General features: G+C 38.1%; 2 protein-coding genes across 3 annotated transcripts; one reads left to right on the top strand and one right to left on the bottom strand.

Annotated features, from left to right (window-relative positions):
• Window positions 1-2124: 2124 nt before the first annotated feature.
• LOC128199249 (uncharacterized) lies at window positions 2125-3677 on the top strand. The gene is made up of 3 exons (XM_052887966.1): window positions 2125-2144; window positions 3102-3596; window positions 3671-3677. The coding sequence occupies exons 1-3, from the start codon at window positions 2125-2127 to the stop codon at window positions 3675-3677; spliced, it is 522 nt and encodes a 173-aa protein (XP_052743926.1).
• On the bottom strand, window positions 3460-21074 carry LOC112044812 (uncharacterized). Of its 2 annotated transcripts, XM_052887688.1 has the most exons (4): window positions 20428-21074; window positions 15270-15412; window positions 5067-5294; window positions 3483-3876 (listed from the first exon to the last, which is right to left on the bottom strand). In XM_052887688.1, exons 1-4 carry the CDS (start codon window positions 21050-21052, stop codon window positions 3694-3696), a joined length of 1179 nt encoding a protein of 392 aa, XP_052743648.1. In that variant the 5' UTR covers window positions 21053-21074; the 3' UTR covers window positions 3483-3693. The 2 variants fall into 2 exon arrangements, with proteins under 2 accessions (XP_023936550.2, XP_052743648.1); XM_024080782.2 differs by lacking the exons at window positions 15270-15412; window positions 20428-21074 and adding an exon at window positions 8810-9625 and having other exon boundaries at window positions 3460-3876.
• Window positions 21075-23771: the final 2697 nt, after the last annotated feature.

The following is a 23771-nucleotide window of genomic DNA, read 5'->3' as shown; positions in this document are numbered from 1 at the left end:
TTTACCTTATTTACCTGATGGTCCCATAAAAATCTACATATTCATCCCCATTCGGAAAAAAATTGTCGGACTGCGTCTCCATGCTTCTAGTCTATCTAGACAAAGTATTTAAGAAGAGATGATAAGTACCAAAATATATACGTACCATTGACACGATAAATGACGGCCGAACTTTGTTGAACTAAAATCAACGAAATAATTACAAAAATTATCACCATCTTTAAGTTTAAAAGTTACTGTCACAATAAAAATTTAGTGTGTGTAAATCTAAATTGGGCTAAAGCTGCACTTCCTATTGCTAGTTAAGTGATCAAAACGTTTAGTGTAATGTGTCTATAACGTACTGGTTACTACTAGATGATGGTGTGGACATTATCCTTATTATATTTATCCTTAAATTTTTTTTTATATTATAGTATGGAGGCATTCTGTGTAAGCAATAAAATCATAGAAAAGTTGTCTATGTGTTGTCTCAAACAAAGTTGAGTTGCCATTCTATGTGATTGAACTCTAAGTTACGGCAACGCTCCGGGCTTTAGTTATACTTTTACAATACAGAGATCAATATTTTTTACAACTGATTACTAAAAAGTTAATTTTTCGTGAGTACCTTTATCTCGATGAGACGATCAGCTTTTTTATTTACAAAAAATCTTGATTCTGATTTTTGGGGTTTCGCATTATATGATTCAGATATTCGAGCTTCCTCCTTTGAAGTTACTGCAGAACCACTGTTAGCTTTCAAATTATTGCGTACACGATTACACCAACACCCTAGTGTCCCAAAGTCAACCTCACCTGTTCATGGTGCACCCCGCTGATCTTCTTCTTCTGATAGTGCCATCTCCTATTGAAGGTCAGCAATCATTAAGCCTAATTTCACTTTGTTCACTGCTGCCCGAAAGAGTGATCTGGTACTCATATAAAACCATTGACGTAAGTTCTTGACCCAAGATGTCAACGACCAGGCCTTCGTTTTCCTTTTATCTTTCCCTGGATAATAAGCTGGAGCAGGTGATATTTGAAGTGTCGCATTATATGATCCAGGTATTCTAGCTTCCTCCTTTGAATTTGCTGCAGAACCACTTATGGCTTTAAAATTATTTGCAACATAGTATTGCGTACACGATTACACCAGCACCCACTGGCCTAAAGTAAACCTCACCTACCCGTGCCGCGGTGCACCCCGCTGATGAAAATGAAAAAAATCTTTATTTATTAACTTATTTTTACAAACAAGTAGCAAGGGCGTAACAAGCAAATATTAGGTGGAAAACCCATATTACTGGGTGCCCAGTTCATTCACCACACAGAAAAACCGTAGTTAACCAATAACAGAATTATACATTTAGTGTGTGAGAGTGTGTGTGTGAGATCATGCGCTTGTGTGTGTGTGAGTGTGCGCGCGCGTGTATGCGTGTGTGTGTTGAGAGTGTGAGTTAAAATGCATGAAATAAATGCATCCGTATCTTAAGAAAAGTTATGGTCGTACATCTTGTTCAAAAACATTATCATTTAATAAGGATTCTTAAGATGTAAGACATTATTACATTATTTTTAAGCACTTCGTCAAAATTGCTATTTCATTTCTGAAAGGGGTTGATTTTGTAAAAATCGTTATTTAATAAAATTTGTTTAGTGTCACTTGAATGACAAAAGTAATTACACTGAATAATAAGATTGAAGTTGAAATAACAAAATAACATGGAAAGTTTAATAAAAAGACAAGTAGATATTTAAAAAAAATTCAAGGTGCCGTTTTCAACTAGTAACCTTTTATTTTTCCACTCGTCTGTCAGTCCGCGGTTTAGCTCAGAAACTATTAGTACTAGAAAGTTGCAATTTAGCACGAGTATGTATCTATACTAATATTATAAAGCTGAAGAGTTCGTTCGTTCGTTCGTTTGTTTGTTTGTTTTTTTGTTTGTTTGTTTGATTGAACGCGCTAATCTTAGGAACTACTGGTCCAATTTGAAAAATTCTTTCAGAGTTATATAGCCCATTTATCAAGGAAGGCTATAGGCTATATATTATCTCTATATTCTTACGGGAACGGGAACCAATCGGGTCAAACAGCGCGGCGTCAGCTAGTGTAAGATACGTCGATAAAGTTATAAAATAAAAATGGAGGCACTACAGTATGTGTGAGTTCCCGGAGCCTACCATTGTTAAAGATGGCAACCGAAGCTGTTTTATTGGATAAATCCCCACTCTTATTTATTCCGCTTTCGCCTCCAACATCGGGCATCTCAGAAAGAGATTCTCGAGATATCAAAAAATAAGGGTTTTATTATTTATGCGGCAGTTAAGTGCATAGAGAATAATTGTTAAATGAAAAACTCTTATTACATGAACAGAATATTTATTACAGTTACCTACAAAACATCAACTTAAATATCAACTTCATAAACTTAAATAAAATATTTACCTTGTTAATATTTAGGTGGGTAGCCCGTAACGTAATTTCTTAATGAAGATCACATATGTTGATGGCTCCACGATTTGTACACGATTTAGATATACATTTCTATATATATATATATATATAGCTTCAATTATTGCAGAATGTACTGCTTATTTAATACTTTTGAGCATTAATGAATTCTTTCGTATTAATTTAAACTTACACTACTTATAAAGAGGTAAAATTTGATTTTTTATTCATGGTAGGTATAACTCAAAAAATTCTGAACCGAATTTAGAGATTATTTTACCAAATCTACATCTTCACCATGTAACATGTGCTATGCTTTATTCCTGTATTTCCATGGGAATGTACAATGACGAAGATCAATTCAATAACTATATTATTAGCCACTTTTTATAATTTATAATTTAACATCGAATCAATTACAACCGCATTTTTCGTATTCAGTAAAACGCATTGTTAACCAAAATCCTAATGTCAATTGGACAATATACACTACCTACTGTATGATATAAACGAAGGGTTGTCAGTAGCTAACGGATGACATTTTTTCAACTATAATCTTTATTTTAATCAAACAAATCATAACTGTTTACGCTAGAACTGGACCTGCCTGCCACCGCCTTGGATGTGTGCGTATGCGCACACTGTGACGAGTGTTGATTATTGCAAGTGCGCTGGGTTCGCTGTTATATGGCGCCCCACCGCACGCAGTCGCTGACGATGACTTGTGGCTGTTATATGGCGCCCCACCGCACGCAGTCGTTGACGATGACTTGTGGCTGTTATATGGCGCCCCACCGCACGCAGTCGTTGACGATGACTTGTGGCTGTTATATGGCGCCCCACCGCACGCAGTCGTTGACGATGACTTGTGGCTGTTATATGGCGCCCCACCGCACGCAGTCGCTGACGATGACTTGTGGCTGTTATATGGCGCCCCACCGCACGCAGTCGTTGACGATGACTTGTGGCTGTTATATGGCGCCCCACCGCCCGCAGTCGTTGACGATGACTTGTGGCTGTTATATGGCGCCCCACCGCACGCAGTCGCTGACGATGACTTGTGGCTGTTATATGGCGCCCCACCGCACGCAGTCGTTGACGATGACTTGTGGCTGTTATATGGCGCCCCACCGCACGCAGTCGTTGACGATGACTTGTGGCTGTTATATGGCGCCCCACCGCACGCAGTCGTTTACGATGACTTGTGGCTGTTATATGGCGCCCCACCGCACGCAGTCGCTGACGATGACTTGTGGCTGTTATATGGCGCCCCACCGCACGCAGTCGTTGACGATGCCGCTGAATCTCTTCGCGTAGAGCTCATTGGGCTTCATGATGAAGTTGTTGACATCAGCATCGCCTTCAACCTTGGGCGCAGCGTTTGATTCCACCGTCACCACTGGAAGCACCACCACTCCCAGCAGCACCGCGTAGGGCAACAGCTGAAATTGAGAACAGAACAGTTATTTTTAAAGGAGTCAAATAAGTATATCGTTCTCTTAAGTGTTTGTACGCCCGCGACTTTAATTTTCGGGATAATAAGTAGAATAGTTAGTCAGTAATCTCTCTCTCCTCCTCTCCTCTATTTTTCAGTGATTGTCCTGATTAGCCCGGACCTCAGACTAATTACGGACCTCAGACTAATTACATATGAACTAGTATCGCACCCAAATTCAAGAACAAAATTATCTGACACGATTAATTTTTAATTTTTGTACTCGCATTAGATCGTTGATCATATTATACTTTGACAGGTCCTTATGTAAGAACTGTGAAAAGAAAAGAAAAGTGGGACTGAATTGTTTATCCTTTTACCACTTTCATCAGTTTAGTTATTGACTAAATACTTGAAAAACACAGTTATTTTGACACAGTCACAGATAGACACTTAAATTTTAAGTATATATCGGTGGAACAGACTAAATTCCACTTCTGATAACGGAGAAGATTTAGCCTCAGAGCAAGTTCTAAGCTTTACAAGGAGTGCCGATAAGTGTCAAAGATAGCCGATCGAGCCGTGATAGCCTAGTGGATATGACCTCTGCCTCCGATTCTGGAGGGTGTGGGTTCGATTCCGGACCGTGGCATGCACCTCCAACTTTTCAGTTGTGTGCATTTTAAGAAATTAAATATCACGCGTCTCAAACGGTGAAGGAAAACATCGTGAGGAAACCTATATACCAGAGAATTATCTTAATTCTCTGCGTGTGTGAAGTCTGCCAATCCGCATTGGGCCAGCGTAGTGGACTATAGACCTAACCCTTCTCATTGTGAGAGGAAACTCGAGTTCAGCAGTGAGCCGAATATGGGTTGATAACGAAATAATTAAAAACCAATCACACGTTAACCTGATTCTAATATTATCGCAGTGATTCTTGAGACGGCGCGTATTTTGAGGAGTTTCCTCACTCTGGAGCCCTGACCACCGGTTGCTTGGGCACTCAAATGTCCCGCATCGGGAGGGTGAATTTTTTTTATAAATTTTTAATAATGTTTTGTATTTTATACTTATAATGTTAAAAATTAAAAAAAAAAGAAGTAATAAATAAATGAGAGCTAAAAAACGTAGGTTTTGCTAACCGATCAAATAACTCACTCGCCGATATATACGTATCCATTAATTAACAATTACCTCTTTCATATCGCTGTCCAACTTCTCCCGCGTATAAACGCTGGGGTCCACCGCCAACCTCTTCAACGCTTGCTCCAGGCTCGAGTGGTAGTGGTCAAGGAGGCGCTCATAATGCTCCCTGCGGAACTCCTCGTCCGTGCCCAGGAATATGTAATACATGAGGTCACTGGCTGGGCAGCCCGCGTGTGTCGTCTGGTAATCCACCACGATGGCTTGGAGACGATCGTCCTGAAACGTGAAACACTTTCATTGACACAGAATACAATGACTTGTTTTTTACTTAAGGTACAGAATATTTGTGAGCCATGATAGCCCAGTGGACATGACCTCTGCCTTCGATTCGGAGAGTGTAGGTCCAAATCTAGTCCAGGGCATGCACTTCTAACATCTCAAACGGTGAAGGAAAAACATCGTGAGGAACCCTGCGTACCTGAGAATTTTATTAATTCTATACGTGTGCGAATCCGCATTAGGCCAGCGAGATGGACTATTGGCCAAACCCCTCTCATTCTGAGCGGAGTTTCGGGCTCAGCAGTGAGCCGAATATAGGTTGAAATGATGGTGATGGGTTAAATCGAAGTTCAACTTCCATTGTATGAAAGCTTGTATGAAAGTTTGAGTTATATTCACGAAAGATTTTCAATTGACTAGATATCATTAAAATCTTAATTAAAAAAGTTAATTTGTAAATAGTTCCCTGTCACTTGACTACAAAAATTCAGGCTTCCATAACCGGCCAACTTTGGGACCCCAACGTCCATCGGCTCTTCGAACTATGTGCCCCGCCCATTGCCACTTCAGCTTCGCAACTCGTTGAGCTATGTCGGTGACTTTGGTTCTTCTGCGGATCTCCTCATTTCTGATTCGATCACGCAGAGATACTCCTAACATAGCTCGTTCCATCGCCCGCTGAGTGACTCTGAGCCTTCTTATGAGGCCCATAGCGAGAATGTAGGTACACACTTATGCTAAATTATAAATTGTCTCTGTAGTAAAGCGCAGACGGACGGACGGACAGATAGTTGGTCATGGCTTAATATAAAATATGGCGTCATAAGTAAAAAATATTGATATTGTTAAGATTTGTTTTTCAAAAATATGTAAATCATAGAGCGTGAATTTCATTCGATTGTAGTTTTGAATTGAAAATATTTGTATGCTTTATCGATTTCATATAAATTTATATAAGATTATGATAAGCAACCTATTGTTCATTACATTATATTGCACAAACATAGTAAAAATCGTTATCACTGGAATTAGTGTGATAACACTATTAACGTACCTACATAAATAATAATAATATGCTCCCGACCGACTTTTTTCTTTTTTTTTTTTTTTTTTCGGTCACGGCGGCTAATCTCATGGTGAGATTAACCATGTACGCAGGAGATATTATAGTGCACAAGTGTATGCGCAAGCACAGGTGCACTCTCTCTTCCCTCACTCTCGAAATCCGATGGGACGGCAGACCGACACGACCGGTGAGAGATCAGGCGCAGGACCGACGGCTTTACGTGCTCTCCGAGGCACGGGGGTGTACTAACACCGCCAACTTACCAACTTCAGGCTGCTATTAAGATTTTCCTTGTAAGAAAAATCCCAATTTGTTTTTGTTGGCCTGACCCGGGATTCGAACCCTGGACCTCATTGTCCGTAGCTGAACTAGCTAACCACGGGACCAATGAGGCAGTTACTAGCGGAATCCCACAACTTCGTCCGTGTGAAACTTTACATTTTTAACTAACTAAAAAAGAGGAGGAGGACAATTCAACCCGTATGTTTCTTTTTATATGTTTGTTACTTCAGAACTTCGACATTTTTTAACCAATTTTGAAAATTCTTTTTTAGTTTCAAAGAGTATACTTCCAGATTGGTCTCATTTAATTTTCATGAAAATCGGTTTAGTAATTTTGTGTTAAAATTAAAATAACGTAATTGCCAGTATTGTGGCGCCTTCACTTTGCTAGGACACACTAAAAACAGAACAATAAAATCTTTTTAACAAAAAAATTTAACCGACTCCAAAATCACAATAATAAACTAAAAAGTGAAAAATAACATCATACTCGCACATACCTTCGGATCACTTTGAAGGCGGTGCCAAGCCAGTGACGTATTATTTTTCAATATTTTATTTTACGACTTAATTCACATTTTAATGTTATATTTAAGCTAAATTATAATAATTGTCTCTGTTCTAAGACGGACGGACGGACAGACGGACATGGCTGAACTATAAGGGTTCCTTGAGGACTATGGAAACCTTAAAAATTAAGGACTTTTCTAGAATTCGGCGGCGGCACTTATTTTATACCGGTGCCTATTTTATACATATCTATATTGCGATTAAAAGTAGCATACGTTTCGCTAGCAATTTATCTTTATTAAAAATTCTTCAAAATCTGTTTAAAGTTTTAATGGTAACTGGCATACATAATTAGTTTTGCATCTATAGTATTAGTAAGGATACAAATAGATATATTTGCACAGTATTTATATGTATATGAAAGCAAACTATATAATCAATAGATTAAATCGCGTACCTAATCTACATCCTAATCAAAGATCAGCAAAGCTGGCACGATCCCGATAGCACGTGTTAGAAACCGTTAATAAAATAATGATAACAACAATAAAAACATATTATCAAGTAATTATATCTAAATTTTAGATTACTTATATAATAAAGGTCACTGAGGTATAACTGATAAAGTATTTATGTGCTTGAAATATACTTTACTTTATACATAATAATATACTTTACTACCAATTACAAAAAGCTGTGGCTTTAAAATTAAAAAATTGTAAAACAAAATATTTTGCAAGAATTTTTATTTCATTTAGGGTTAAATGGAACACATTTTTTCAGTTATGTGCATTTTAAGAAAAGAAATATCACGTGAGACAAACGCAAAAGGCAAAGTTTTGCTACGGACAATGCGGTTCAGGGTTCGAATCCCGTGTCAAGTCAACAAATAATACGTTAGTAAAGCAATTTTGTAGAAGTAACAAGCTCCGCGATAATTACTTTATGAGCTACAGAGATTAAAAGGATCAATTTTGTGGCGCTGACATGGATTGCTATTAAATGCTCCATGAAAAAATGAAACTCCACGAAAGAATGACGTCATCGCTGAAAGAAATCGTTAAATAAAAAAAAATATAACAAGGATATTTGTAATTTTGTCTAAACGCTTATACAAAATTACAAATATCTTTGTTATATTTTGTGCTTATATGTTTATTATTATACTTCATACTCGAAAAATGAAAAATGTCACAATTAATTTACATCTAATTACGTTTAAATATTCTTAATTGATTATGAAATTTTATAATATTATTTATTTTATGAACATCCAGGCAATCTGCTTATGTATTAAATAGTTAAAAATTAAAAAAATGAAACTTTGAATGTAAATTATTAAAACATTGAAATCCCTATTACGTCCGAAACCATTCCTTTAAGTCTAACTATCACGAAAAAGTTCCACTACTAATGAGGTTGAAAAGAGAATAAAAATTTAGAACAATTTTCACGAGGATGAAGTCGAAGAGCGTGCGCTTTTAGGTATAACATAAGACAACATAAAAATATTTAGCAACATTTACATAACAATTACAACTGTGAAATTAACAGTAAGTTATGGTTACCTAAAGATATTAAAATTAGCTAGTCTAAAATCAATATCTCAATTACACAGTTTAGAAGACTAAGACACTTGATTCAAAGCTCTCACCTGTTTTCTAAACAACATGTTGCTCATTCTATAGTCCCCATGAGATATAACCGGCTTTCCAATCGGCTTGTTAAATTTATCCCACAAGACATGCGTCTGTGCTAAGTTCCTTACTCGTTCTTTGTACTCTTCTTTAACCACACTAACGGCGTTCTCTATTATATTCGTAAACATAGCGATTGTATTCTCATCTGGTTCTTCTTGTGTATTACCTATTTCGAATGCCATATTTGATGTCATTTCTTTAAATGTTTCTGGCCTGTACTTTTCAAACGCGAAAGATAAGGCGTGGAACTTTGCTAAATTTTCCATACAAACACTCGCATAATCCCAATCTATAGATTTGAATCTGTCGAAAGTTTCGTATCCGTTAGCCACCAAATCTTCCATGACAACTGTTTCTTTGCCAAATTCCGCGTTACATCCGTAGAATTTTGGAAAAACATATCTGTGTTCTGTTGCCACTTGCTGATCTTCTTCGATCTCCTGGTATATTCTGACCAGTTGTTTGTACACTAAACGTTCGGTCGCGTAGAGCCAATCGGCGTGCATGACACCTCTCATCGAATCTCCGACGCACGCCACCTTTGCGAATAGTTTCAGATCATCACGATCAGGTGATGAAACGTTTATCACGAACAGAACTGATGTGTAGTTCGCTCCGCCGGTTTCGATCGCCTTGACCTCGATTTCCCTCGGCCTATAACCTCTGTCGTCCAGTACTTGGTCTAATAAGTCGCGTAATGTTTTTTCCGCGTCCGCCATGGTCCGATCTCGATTTACAACTGATGGTAGAGGCATTGTCATTGCTGGTTCATTGTATTGTTATTATCTTTCGTAACACAGCGATAAACTTGTACAATCTTATAAGTTACAATATTTACTGCTGTGAGTTATTGTATATTGTTGCATAATTGAACAAATATAGGATAAAATACAATTTGTTCAATGGTTGTGGTTAATGGATGAAGCAAACGATCTTAAGACGAAAACTATTGAGGAATTTGCTTCCTGAGCTGGCTTTTGAGTGACGCTTCGCCTAAAGATTTGACTTTTCAAAAGTGAATTTGTATTGTTTTTAACATAACACTAATTAAAAGTTACTTAATTTCCGTATTTTACTACCAGACTTCGAAAAATGCTGACGTTCGGAAGACGTCGTATATTATTTACAGATTTTACTGCCGATTATGTGCCGAGATGTGAATTAAATAATATCCCATTATTTCATTTACATTTTCACATAATAGAATTTTTGTCAAAGCAAATTGGTATTATACACAAATAAAATAAAATAAATAACAATATAGAGTTAAAATCAGTTATTTATAGAAAATACTAGAAATACAATTTAGATAAATCGCTTGTAATATACATATTTATATAATTAGTTTTATGCATGAATGCCGGAAGTCGGTTTCCTGCCATTTAGTAGGCGGGATTGATTCTAGTCAAGCGCAAACAGAACAAAAATAACTTGTCACAAATTGATTCTTTGAATCTATTGGTTAATAAGTAGATCTTAATCTTAATGCCATTAATAGCTATTTCAATTAGGGTAATCCCGTTACATTCAAGTTACCAGTTCATTATCTTCAAACTATTCGTAAGGTACGGGGTCATTGTTATTGTTTTATAATTATGATAATCCTATAGTTAAGGAAGACGGAGCCTTCTAATACAGGTCTAGAACTTAATAGAAGCTCCAAGCTCAACCAGTTGTGTAAACTTGGTAAAATAATACATTTTAATTTCATTTCATTGACAGGATAAACGAGAGGCAAAACTCCTCCCCTTAGCGATATAAAGGCTTTTATAGACTTGATTATTCCTGAGACTGACGGCCTCCGTGACGCAGTGGTATGCGCGGTGGATTTACAAAACGGAGGTCCTGGGTTCGATCCCCAGCTGGGCAGATTGAGATTTTCTTAATTGGTCCAGGTCTGGCTGGTGGAAGGCTTCGGCCGTGGCTAGTTACCACCCTACCCTAGATTTAGCGTTCCGGTACGATGTCGTGTAGAAACCGAAAGGAGTGTGGATTTTCATCCTCCTCATAACAAGTTAGCCCGCTTCCATCTTAGACTGCATCATCACTTACCATCAGGTGAGATTGTAGTCAAGGGCTAACTTGTCAAGAATAAAAAAAAAACTGATTTTTCTGTACTTTCCCCTGGTGCAGTACGAGGTTTTTTGACCTCATACTAAAACTTTCTGTGGTGAGGTACGCGACCGAACTCGTAACTCTTCAAGACGCTAAAATCCTTTTTTTTTTGGCTTCAATATAATGAAGTTAAATCCTAGATGCAAGTTTTTTCCTAACAACGAAAAAATATAACAATTGCATCATAACGATTAATTAAAAATGAACAATTGTTCTGAATGAAACAGGGATGCCAACTTTTTTGTATGGAAGCTGCGGATTGATAAGGATCCGCCTCTGTTTTATTTTTGACGCGATGGTCAAACATGGTACCCAAAAGTGTCACGTTATTAGGTTCAATGACCCTTTGTTAAGTACAATATATACAGGGTCACTGGAAACGTACTGCGATCCCTTTATGGGATGATAGTAGGTATCATTAGCTATCAAATTGAATTGGGTGCAAAAATGTATTCATTAAAAAAAAGAGGCTTTTCTCTCTTTTTTTTAAGAAATGTGGGTTCCTCTACTTCATAGTGGATTATAAAATAAAACTTACGCATTTAGTAGTTTTTGATGTTCTAAGTCAAAAGTCAAAGTCAAAGTTCATTTATTTCAATTAGGCTTAGTTTACAAGCACTTTTGAAAGGTCAAGATTATGTTATAATTTAATTTAATTTAATGGTTGTAATAATAGTCGAAAACTTAAAACTAAAGTTACGAGGGTTCCAAACGCGCCTTGGTCTGAGAAGAGACCACAACATACTCAGCCAAGGTTTTTTTTAAGGTTGGTAACAAGTAACAACCTATTACATACCAACCTTGCCTACCTTATCAGCCGATAAGATAGGTAAGGTCGGTCCACTGCTGGACATAGGCCTCTTGCATGGACCTCCAAGCACCACGGTCTCGAGCCTCCAGGAGACCTACTATCAACTTTAACCTAGCGATCCAAATCCGACGCTATTCAACTTCGGTGCCTATATTCAATCGCTTTTAATTCGTACCATGACATCTCCTAAACTGAATAGAATCGTCTATTGTGAATGAATGATCGACATTTGTCTCTGCTCTGCGGTTGAATAGCAATATGTTTGAGAGAGACAACGCTACAAAAATTCAAAAGAAAAGCGCGAACTTTGAATTTATTTCGGTTTTAACTTTAAATTGTTAGTTTATCTTAAGTATTATAGTTAACGTCCGTTAGCGACTCAGTTTAGGTCATTTTTCGCTACAACGTCAATTGGTCGGATATAGGACTTCGTGGTACGAAAAATCGAAGCAGTTCAGTTTAGGTCTGCAGTTGAGTCGCTATTATAGTTAATGGTAGGTATGCAGAGAACTATAATCCTTTAGGTGAGTGAAATCTGTCAATCCGAATTGGGCTAGCGTGTTAGACTATTTAGCCTAACCAGTCCCAGTATCTCTGATAGTCACCATGGAGTTAAATATTGTCATAAATAATCTATACTTATAATAAATCTGTAGAGAGGTCAATTCTGTACATAAAGTATATTCCCAAAAAAACTATCAAGGGGTGATTAGTGATCGATACTGATGCCAAAAATGCAATCAGTAAAATTTTTGTCTGTCTGTCTGTCTGTCTGTATGTCTGTCTGTCTGTCTGTCTGTCTGTATGTTCTTTATAGAAACAAAAACTACTGGACGGATTTTAACGAAACTTGGTACAATTATTCTACATACTCCTGGGCAGGTTATAGTATACTTTTCATTACGTTGCGATCAATAGGAGCAGAGCAGTGAAGAGAAATGTTGAGAAAACGGGAGAAGTTACTCAATTTTTTAAGCTTCCGTAGCGTGTACAGCCTTAATAGTTAAAGCTACATAGAAATCATGTATGACGGAAATGTTCTCCTTAAAATAATCTATAAAACCACAACAGCATATATATGTCTATATTTTATGGTTGACTCACAATAACACGTGTAACTCCCGATAGCTTAGCAGTTCGGAGCTTTCTAATTACATTTGTCTACTCTTATGTTTATAACACTTATCACTCATCCCTAATAAGAAAGTTAACATTATTACCTATTCAATAAAAAAAGAATCATAAAAATCGGTAAAGAAACACCAAAGTTATACAAGAAATACGCTAAGCCATCGCGCGTGAATACTAATTCATGCTATATGGATTATTAGCTGACGCCGCGCGGTTTCACCCGCGTAGTGTATGGTAGGGGTAGGATAGGGGTAGTTGAAAGTTTACAACGACTTTCACGCGGACGAAGTCGCGGGCGTCCGCTAGTTTAGAATAAGTTTAAATATATTGTCAATTTTAATTTAATTTTGTATGTAATTTTACCTAGTAATCTAATTTAATAATTGTATTCAATGAATTTGTTTTCCTTTTATGCTAATGTTTTATAATAGTATACTTTTTTATTAACTTTGACATAATATAATATAAGCATAAGCTTGACATATAATTATTATGAAAGTGTTGACATGAAATTATATAGAATGTTATGTGCGCCTAGCGTTAATATACATATCAGATTTTTTGTGGCATATTGTATTGTTTTTAATGGTTAATATGTGTATTGTTGGTGTGCTTTAAATAAATAAATAAAAAAATAAATAAATTGTCACCTTAAGTCCGCACATGGTGTTCTATTAACACCTTAGACCACTGGTCTAATATTAACACAGATTGTCAAGTTATACATCATCAACATACATACTTACATCAACGGTTCTTGTGGTTTTCTTAACAATTGCAAGCAAAAACGTGTCCGCTCGGCGTTTGTCCAAGGTTGATTGAATTAGGCAGTTTACTAGTCTCCTCGGCCGCCAATTTATTGTGACCTTTGCCTTTGCATACCTACTTGTGTTATTGGCAAAGGCCACACTTGTGTATGTATGTTTTTGGCTGGTGGGAGGCTTCGGCCAAGGCTAGTTACAGACGTACCGCCAAGCGATTTAGCGTTCCAGTACAGCCGTGTAGAAACCGAAAGGGGTGTGGATTTTCATCCTCCTCCTAACAATTAGTCGAAGGTGATGCAGAATCAGGCGTGGACAGCGGCGGGCATAGGGATCTCAACGTCGTGTGTCGTCCAGCCCCAGAAGGGGGAGAGTGAAGAAAAGGGACAAGGAACGAAAAGAGAAATAACTTGTAGGGAGTCAAGAATGCGTTCCGGGAACACGCACAGAGCAAGTACCGGGTTCGCCCTCCCTCGATTCGGCCCAAATAACCGAGAGGTTGAAAGGGCCATGGGAGGAGGTGGGTTGTCCCTCCTCCTAACAAGTTAGCCATTCCATCTTAGACTGCTTCTATCTTAGACTGCATCATCACTTACTATCAGGTGAGATTGTAGTCAAGGGCTAACTTGTAAAGAATAAAAAAAATGTATTTTTGTTTTTTCTTCATGTGCTAAGATTCAAGAAAGAATTCAATCAGGCGTTTTAAATGATGAATTTTGTGTGAAAACTGAAAACTGAACTGAAGACAAAAGTCTTCGAACAGTGCGTGTTGCTAGTGATGACCTAACGCTATCTATCTATAGGCCTCATAAGAAGGCTCAGAGTCACACAGCGGGCGAATGAACGAGCTATGCTCGGAGTATCTCTGCGAGAGCGAATCAGAAATGAGGAGATCCGCAGAAGAACCAAAGTCACCGACATAGCTCAACGAGTCGCGAAGCTGAAGTGGCAAAGGACGCGGCATATAGTTCGTATAGATCCCAAGGTGCTGGAATGGCAACCCCGCACTAGAAAGCGCAGTGTGGTCGACTGACGACATCAAGCGAGTCGCAGTTGATATTTGGAAGTCCCAGCAAAAGACTTTTGTCCTGCATTGGACGTCCATCGGTTGATATGATGATGATGTATAAAAACATCTTTATACATACTTATCCCATCACCAAGATGGAAGTTGAAAATATAGATCAATAACAAGCCTCAATATGTCACGGTGATGGGTCGGACTCATCCGATTCCGATGGTCCGCAAGGGCCGGTAGGGGGTAGTGATGGCTGATAGTGATGCCCCGCGCGCACAACTTCATACCCGCGCATTCCTTCCCTCTTCACACGACTTCACACCCGCCCAGTCCTTCCCTTCCTATTTGAAGGGGAATAGGAATATTGGTCTTAAAAAAAGATATAGCTAATATTATTTTTAAGTAAACAAAAACGAGTGTGCAACCACGCGTGGCTGAAGTAAAACTTCTTTAGCTATCCGTTCGCGTCGCCCGATTACACTTTTCGTAACGAATTAACAATCATCAACGCTGACTCCCTCTCAAGCGTGTTTAAAGGGGTTTTACTTAAAAAAATGGCTGTAGAAGTCTTAGCTCACCTGTCTCCTGAACATGAAGTTGGGCATTTTGCAATCTCCATGCACGATCACCGGCTTGCCCAGAGGCTTTTCCAGCTTGTCCACCAGACGGTGGTTCATGGCGAACCTCCTCACCCGATCCCTTAGCTCTACGTCTAGAACTTCTGCAAACGAAGAAGAAATTCGTCAAAAACAACAAGTAGGTAGGATCAGGGGACGCACTTGTATAACTTTATATACATTTCATTATCAACCCATATTCAGCTCACTGCTGAGCTTGAGTCCTCTCATAATGAGAGGGATTAGGCCAATAGTCCACCACGCTGGTCCAATGCGGATTGGCAGACTTCACACACGCAGAGAATTAAGAAAAGTCTCTGGTATGCAGGTTTCCTCACGATGTTTTCCTTCACCGTTTGAGACACGCGATATCTTATTTCTTAAAATGCACACAACTGAAAAGTTGGAGGTGCATGCCCCGGACCGGATTCGAACCCATACCCTCCGAAATCGGAAGCAGGGGTCATATCCACTGGGTTATCACGGCTCTCAGGGATTACCTCTACCTCTTTATAATATTAGTTTAAATACATGTATGTATTTTAAATCAAGTCAATCAATCAAATTAAATCATTTATTTGCTAGAATGTGGTACATATTTTGATCTTAAAATTATTGAGTTACCTATACATTCAACTGATTTAGTTTATGATGGTTTAGTTTATAGTTAGACTACTAGTTAGTATAGATAAGTTTAGTGTGGCGACGCATTAAAATATTTAGGGTACATAACAATTGTAAGTTATCTAAAACCAAGCTAAAACTTTAAGCTGCATTGTACAAAAAACACGCAACATTCCTTTGTGTTAGAATTACGTAACGCAGATGGAATGTCAACCCTTGGATAAGCTTCCACTTATCGAATCACGGTTCGACATTATTTCGGACGATAAGGCGCCAGTCCAACTATCCAATGAGAGATAATCCGTTATAAGTCTTAATGTTTAACTAGTTATAAGTTTTAAAAAGCTTTAAATACGGGTTTATGTTATCTGTTTTCGTGGCACTTGGAACGGTGTCCTAGCTGAAAATCAGCGCTGTATGCTTTTTTGCATACAGCAATATGCTGAGCTGGGACCTTTTTCTAGGTTATGCCACATATCGCAGGGTATTTATTATTTAGGGATGATGACAGTTTTTTAAATTGTATATAAATTAAGAGTACGCTACGTACGTAAAGCAATTTTGTAAAAGTAACAAGGTATCTGCGATCATTACTATCGGAGCTACAGGGATTTAAAGGGTCAGATTTGCGGCGCTGCCGCGGAACCCTGAAAAACGTCCCATACAAAATGGTACGAACTTATGACGTCTAGGCAATTAATGATCGTTAGATTTGTATGGGCGTTTAAACAAAATTACTTATTAGTGTCATGTTTTAATTAAAGCCGTTTCTGAAAAAACCAAAGAAATTTTGTAATTTAAACGGCTTAAATTAAAACATCACTGGCTTGGCACCGCCTTCAAACTGATCAGAAGGGAGCACATAGGTAAGATGTTATTTTTTGCTTTTTAGTTTAGGTTAATTTTTGTGTTGGAACTCGGTTGAATTTTTTTTATTAAAATTTTTCTTTCTTCTTCTTCCTTTCTTATATTTCGGGATACAACAATCCTTTGTTTATAAAGTATTATAAATACTTAATCTTGGCCTCACTAGGGCAGAGTATGTTAAACGGCTTAACACCGCGACAACGCTTCGCTAAATCGCGTCTCTCATTTCGACGTCATAAATGCGTCGCATACGCATTCGATTTTATCATTGTTATTTAGATTGTAGCATACCTATTCGATTTTATCATTGTTATTTAGTTCGTACATTCTACTGTTTGTTATATTCCGTGTTCAAATATTAATTATGGGAGTTTAATTTTCTCACCACACACGCGCGCTCCCATAAAATGGTGACCCCGAAAACAGACATAAAGTGGTCTTTACAGTCAGACTACTAGTAAGTATAGATAAGTTTAGTTTATAGTTAGACCACTAGTAAGTATAGATAAGTTTAGTTTATACTTAGACCACTAGTAAGTATAGATAAGTTTAGTTTATAGTCAGACTACTAGTTAATCACATCTAGGCTAAATCGCAATATTACATTTAGTATGAAATGAATACTTTAGAACAGAACCAAAAGGTATCTAGGTACTAAATACAGCTCTACTATAGGGTGTACTGTTTACCTACAAACAAATTAAAAATGAGGGTATTAATTGCTAGTCATTTCAGACCTAATATTAATTATAATTGACTTGTTCTTAAATAAGCTTAGAACAATTAGATTTAGGTAATATAAATTTTGAATAACATTGTAATTTATAATAATTATGTTATGAAATGACATGTGTTTTCTAATCGGACCTGTACTTCCTGAGATTAGCGCGTTCAAACAAACAAACAAAAAAACAACTCTTCAGCTTTATAATATCAGTATAGATATTTAAATATATATAGATTTTTAATTTCCTGAACACACAGTCACACAACTCGACATTGTAGACAATATTTAGGTATCATTTGTCTTAATAACTTTAGTTGTTTATTTTTTTTTCTTTTTAAAAGAATATATATCATATCTTTTATAAAATGGGAAAGACTGTGCTAGGAGTGGGTACGACAATGGACCAACAGGGCGGGGATCGAACCACCACCCCTCGGTGATGAGTCCGACCGCTCTTACCGTTGAGCTATTGAGGTTATTATACAATGATCACACAGAGTATCGAGTAGGTAAAAGATTCCGAGGAATTCAGAACCTCAGTTTTTTGAAGTCGGTCTAAAACAGGATTTCATGAAAGGTTCCGTTTGCTTCTTTAACATTCAAATAATAAATTTTATTGACCAACAAATATGTTAATGTACGTACCGGTTCCATTATCTGCAGGGTCATTGCTTTTGGTTACTAACATTTTATGTGTACAGGGTGCTCGGGAGTATTTTCCATAACTTCAAGGCTCAGACCAATTATAGAAGGACCTGTATTGCACTCATAGTCACGAACAAAATTGTCTGTCATTTTCTGAGGAAAACGAACTTAGATTTGGTATATATCTTGTACTAAACTAGAAGTTTTTGTCCGATTTTTACACAATTCAATTACACAAAAAGGTATTTTACGGAGCTCTTTAACCGATGAACACGATTACAACTATTTAACACCGATTATATAGAGACAGTTTTTATAATCGCATTAGATCGTTGATCATATACTTTGACAGAAAAGTAACATCTAGCGAGGCAGGTCCTATACAATAATTGGTCTGAGCTTCAAGGTGTTGACAAGTCCACTTATACCGAACTGCATAACTAATTTTTTTTTCTAAAAAAAAACCTTTTATGTCTTCATACAAAGTAATTCAAATAATTCCGACTATCCATCTAATACACGCCTTTATCTATCTATCCTTGCATTTTAAAATACGTAATCGTAGTGGTAAGACTGTCGATATCGACGAGATATTGCAACTGGCACTCCACACTTCACTAGTAAGCTACTTCATGATATTTATCAATGAATAAGTTTAGCTACGTCATGTTAGAGTTAGTTAGTTAGAGCCGTGATAGCCCAGTGGATATGACCTCTGCCTCCGATTCCAGAGGGTGTGGGTTCGAATCCGGTCCGGGGTATGCACCTCCAACTTTTCAGTTATGTGCATTTTAAGAAATTAAATATCACGTGTCTCAATCGGTGAAGGGAAACATCGTGAGGAAACCTGCATACCAGAGAATTATCTTAATTCTCTGCGTGTGTGAAGTCTGCTAATCCGCATTGGGCCAGCGTGGTGGACTATTGGCCTAGCCAGTCTCATTCTGAGAGGAGACTTGAGCTCAGCAGTGAGCCGAATATGGGTTGATGACGACGACGTCATGTTATAGGGACGCATTATAATTTAAGATCTAAACTACTCATTTTAGAACACATGTTCCTCAGACATTTTTAATTAATTTTCCTTAGAGAATATTACCCTAGAGTTATGGGAAATACTTCCGAGCACCCTGTATATTACTAATTTTTCAACGATATTTGAGCGAAATATTCCATCTTCGAGTACAAGTTCAGCATTTTATAAGTTTTGTCGAATATAACTTTTTATGTTCTAAGATCTATATATCCGGGTATAGAAATATATACCCTCATCTGTTATATATTAGTTACTAGCGGACGCCCGCGATTTCGTCCGCCCTTAGACCACTTACAGTAGTATCGCTGTAAAAATGGAGTAACTCCCGTTTTCCCAATATTTCCCTTCACTGCTCTGCTCCTATAGATCGTAGTGTGATGAAAAGTATACTATAACCTGCCCAGGAGTATGAAGAATAATTGTACCAGAGTTTTAAAATCCGTCGAATAGTTTTTGTTTCTATAATGAACAGACAGAGACGGACAAAAATTTTACTGATTGCATTTTTGGCATCAGTATCGATTGATAGTTATTTTGGAAATATATTTAGTGTACAGAATTGAATTCCTCTCTATAGATTTATTATAAGTATAGATAAGAAATAAATCCTACTAATATTATAAACGATAAAGTTTGTAGGAAATAGATTTTATTCTGGATTAACACATAGGATACTTTTTATCCCGAAAAAATCTATGGTTTCCCGAGATTTGCGAAAACTGATGATTTTGATGATATGAATGTTTGTTACTCTTTCACGTCTCGACCGATATGTTTTCTGTCCTCGACTACTGAACCGAATTAGATGAAATTTGGTATTGCCTGGATTAACACGTAGGATACATTTATCCCGGAAAAATCCATGGTTGCCCGAGGGATTTATGAAAAACTAAATTCCACGCGGACGGACCTTAACTTCATACTAGGTATATTTGAATGCTGTTTTAACGTCCATTAAAAAGCTCTCTTGCAAATGAAGGCTAAGTATTTAGATTAGTAATTTCAACTGGCTGTGACGTCAACCGGGTTTCAGCTGAAAATCAGCGCTTGGCATTGCTTTTTTGCAATGAACGCCTAACCTGTAAACCCTTTCTGTTTGGTGTCACAAGCATCTAAAATAGGTTATACTGTATGTGACACTACGAAAGAATAAAGGGTTGTTCTTTCTTTCATTCACAAATCATTTTCTTTAGCACCACCACCATTGCCACACCACCTACCTAGAGCACTGTCCACCATGCTTTTCCACATATTGTTATTTCCATCGTTAATTTCTTTAGCCTCAGCCAACCTTATCATTCCATAACTCATATTCTTTGTTATTTCACCAAACTCCTCGGGATAGTATTTCTCAAACGCAAACGAGAGAGCGTGGAATTTAGCCAAGCTCTCCAAACCCACGGCCATGTGTTCCCAATCCATAGCTTTCAGTCTATCGTGCAGTTTGTATCCTGCTTCTAACAAGTTCTCCATGACAACCGTCTCCTTCCCATCTTCAGGGTCGTATCCATAAAATTTGGGGAAAACGAAACGATCCTCTTCCGGTACATTGTTTTTGCGTTCTATTGCGTTGTAGATCTTTGCGATTTGCGTGTAAACGAAAATCTCTGTCGCGTACAACCAAGACGCGTTGACCATGCCTCTTATCGCGTCTCCTATGCACGCCACCTTTGCGAACAACTTCAGATCTTGTTGCGGTAAAGTAACGTTGACGTAGAATAGTTCCGTGGTATAGTTCGCGCCGTCAGAACTTGTTGGCACAACTTCGACGTCTCGAGGACTTATATTTTGTTCCTCGAATATTTTCTTGAGAACTTTGCGAACTGTTTGCTTCGTGTCCGACATTGTGCGAAACTGGATATAAACTAAATTAGAATATATCCTTTATTAGCATATATATGACGGTTGTCCTGCGAATGTAAATATTCGAAATCTTATATTATTGTGAGCATAACCGAGAGAATATGGATTGATGTATGTTTCTACATTTAAATGTTGAATACTCAACCATGTAAATACGGTTAGATATGAATAAAATTAAGCAGAAATGAGAGAATAGCTTCAAACTTACTTCAACTTGATTTCTAGGTATTTTCTTTAGTTTAGAGTAATACTTAGTAGTCCAGTGGAATTGGCCTTTGTCTTCGATTCGGAGGATGTAGGTTCGAATTTTAATGATACTGATGATGATGATGATAAGAGCAATAGTCACTCAGAGGGCGATAGAGCTATGCTTGGAGTTTCTCTGCGCGATCGAATCATGAATGAGGAGATCCGCAAAAAGTCACTGACATAGCTCAGCGAGTCGCGAAGCTGAAGTGGCAATGGGCAGCTCATATTGTTCGAAGAGCCGATGGACGTTGGTGTCTCAAGGTGCTGGAATGGCAACCCCGCGCCGGAAAGCGCAGTGTTGGTCGACAGCCCAATAGGCGGACCGAGGATATCAAGCGGGTTGCAGGGAGCCGCTGGATGCTGGCGGCTCGAGACCGTTGTGGTTGGAGGGTCTTGCAAGAGGCCTAAGTCCAGCAGTGGACGTGTATCGACTGATAAGGTAAGGGGGTACCCCTTGCCTTGCCTTCTTGACAGCTCCGTGGCGCAGTGGTACGCGCGGTGGTTTTACAAGACGGATGCCTTGAGTTCGATCCCCGGCTGCGACGATTGAGGTTCTCTTAATTGACCGACAAAGAAATACCGCCAAACGATTTAGCGTTTTGGTACGATGTCGTGTAGAAACCGAAAGGGGTGTGGATTTTCATCGTCCTCATAACAAGTTTTAACCCGCTTCCATCTTAGATTGCATAACCACTTACCATCAAGTGAGATTGTAATCAAGGGCTAACTTCTTAAGAATAATAAAAAAAACTTAACTCAATAACTTTCAAGTAATAACAGACCAGAATAATGCCTTCCTTCTAAAAAAAGCTATTAGTTTTTTAAATAAATAATTCTTCACAATCGTATCGCATACTGATTAAGGCTTAAGAATTTTGTCAGCAAATGTTACCCAATAATAATAATCTACTATGACGGAATTTGACTACCTCGATTAATATTCTCAGCCTCAGGCATATAAATAGATTTATGTTCATACTAACGCTCGTTCGTGACTTCGCCCGCGTGTAATTTGGGACCCCAACGTCCATCGGCTCTTCGAACTATGTGCCCCGCCCATTGCCACTTCAGCTTCGCAGTTCGTTGAGCTATGTCGGTGACTTTGGTTCTTCTGCGGATCTCCTCATTTCTGATTCGATCACGCAGATACTCCTAACATAGCTCGTTCCATCGCCCGCTGTGGAATTCAGATTTTCACAAATCCCGCGGAAACTATGAATTTTTTCGGGATAAAACATAGCCTATGTGTTAATCCAGGTTATAATCAATCTCAATTACAAACTTCTGATAACTCGATCCAGTAGTAGTAGGCTTAAAGTGTAACAAACATCCATACAAACTGTCGCGTTTAGAATATTAGTAGCGATTAATAATTTGGACTTCTCCTCCTACGTTAGCAGTTTGAAGGTCTTTAACAAAAACTTGTCATGATAAGTTTTGTTAGCCAAAACGAATTAAAACCGGTCAGTGCTCCATATGGAAGATCACGTTAACAAAATGGCCTAAAGCACAGAAAACAAGCCCCTAAAGACGTAATACTCATAAGATATAGTGATCTTAGAATAATATTAATCTACTATATAAAAATAAGTCGGGTTTTCATGACGCTATAACTCCAGAACGCACGAACCGATTTCCACGGTTTTGCATTCGTTGGAAAGGTCTCGGGCTCCGTGAGGTTTATAGCAAAGAAAATTCAGGAAAAGGTAGCGGTAGGGTAGGGGTAAGTTAGGGGTAGGGTAGGGTAGGGGTAGGGTAGGGTAGGGGTAGAGGTAGAGGTAGGGTAGGATAGGGTAGGGTAGGGGGTTGAAAGTTTACATCGAGTTTCACGCGGAAACGAAAGGAAGTCGCGGGCATCCGCTAGTATATTATAAGTTTGGGTTAAATCACTAATTAGTCACTTATGTAGGCTAGATCGTAATTTTATGAAGTACCAAATTGGTACTTTACAACAGAGAAAACAATCCATACTTGGCAATTGACATTATCTGCAGGCCTATTTATGTAGTTAAGTAAATTAATGACCCTTTCAAATACTATCATAATCATTATTAACCTATATTCGGCTCACTGCCGAGCTCGAGTCTCCTCTCAGAATGAGAGGGGTTAGGCCAAATAGTCGACCACGCTGGCCCAATGCGGATTGGCAGATCTCACACACGGCAAGAATTAAAAAAATCACAGGTATGCAGGTTTCCTCACGATGTTTTTCCGTCACTGTTTGAGACTCGAATATTTAATTTCTTAAAGTGCACACACGAAGTTGGAGGTTGACCCTTGACTGGATTCAAACCTACACCCACCGGAATTGGAGGCAGAGGTAATCTGAGGTCCACTGAGCTATCACGGTTTCAAAAGAGCAACTGTTGAGTTTCTTGCCGGTATCTTCTCAGCAGAACCTGCCTTCCGAACCGGTGGTAGAATCTTTACAAATAGTCAACTGACGTGTCAA

The sequence above is a fragment of the Bicyclus anynana genome, chromosome 20, assembly GCF_947172395.1.
Source record: "Bicyclus anynana chromosome 20, ilBicAnyn1.1, whole genome shotgun sequence".
NCBI lineage: Eukaryota > Metazoa > Arthropoda > Insecta > Lepidoptera > Nymphalidae > Bicyclus > Bicyclus anynana.
Note: the sequence above shows the minus strand (reverse complement) of the source record. Positions and strands in the feature narration are given on the sequence as shown.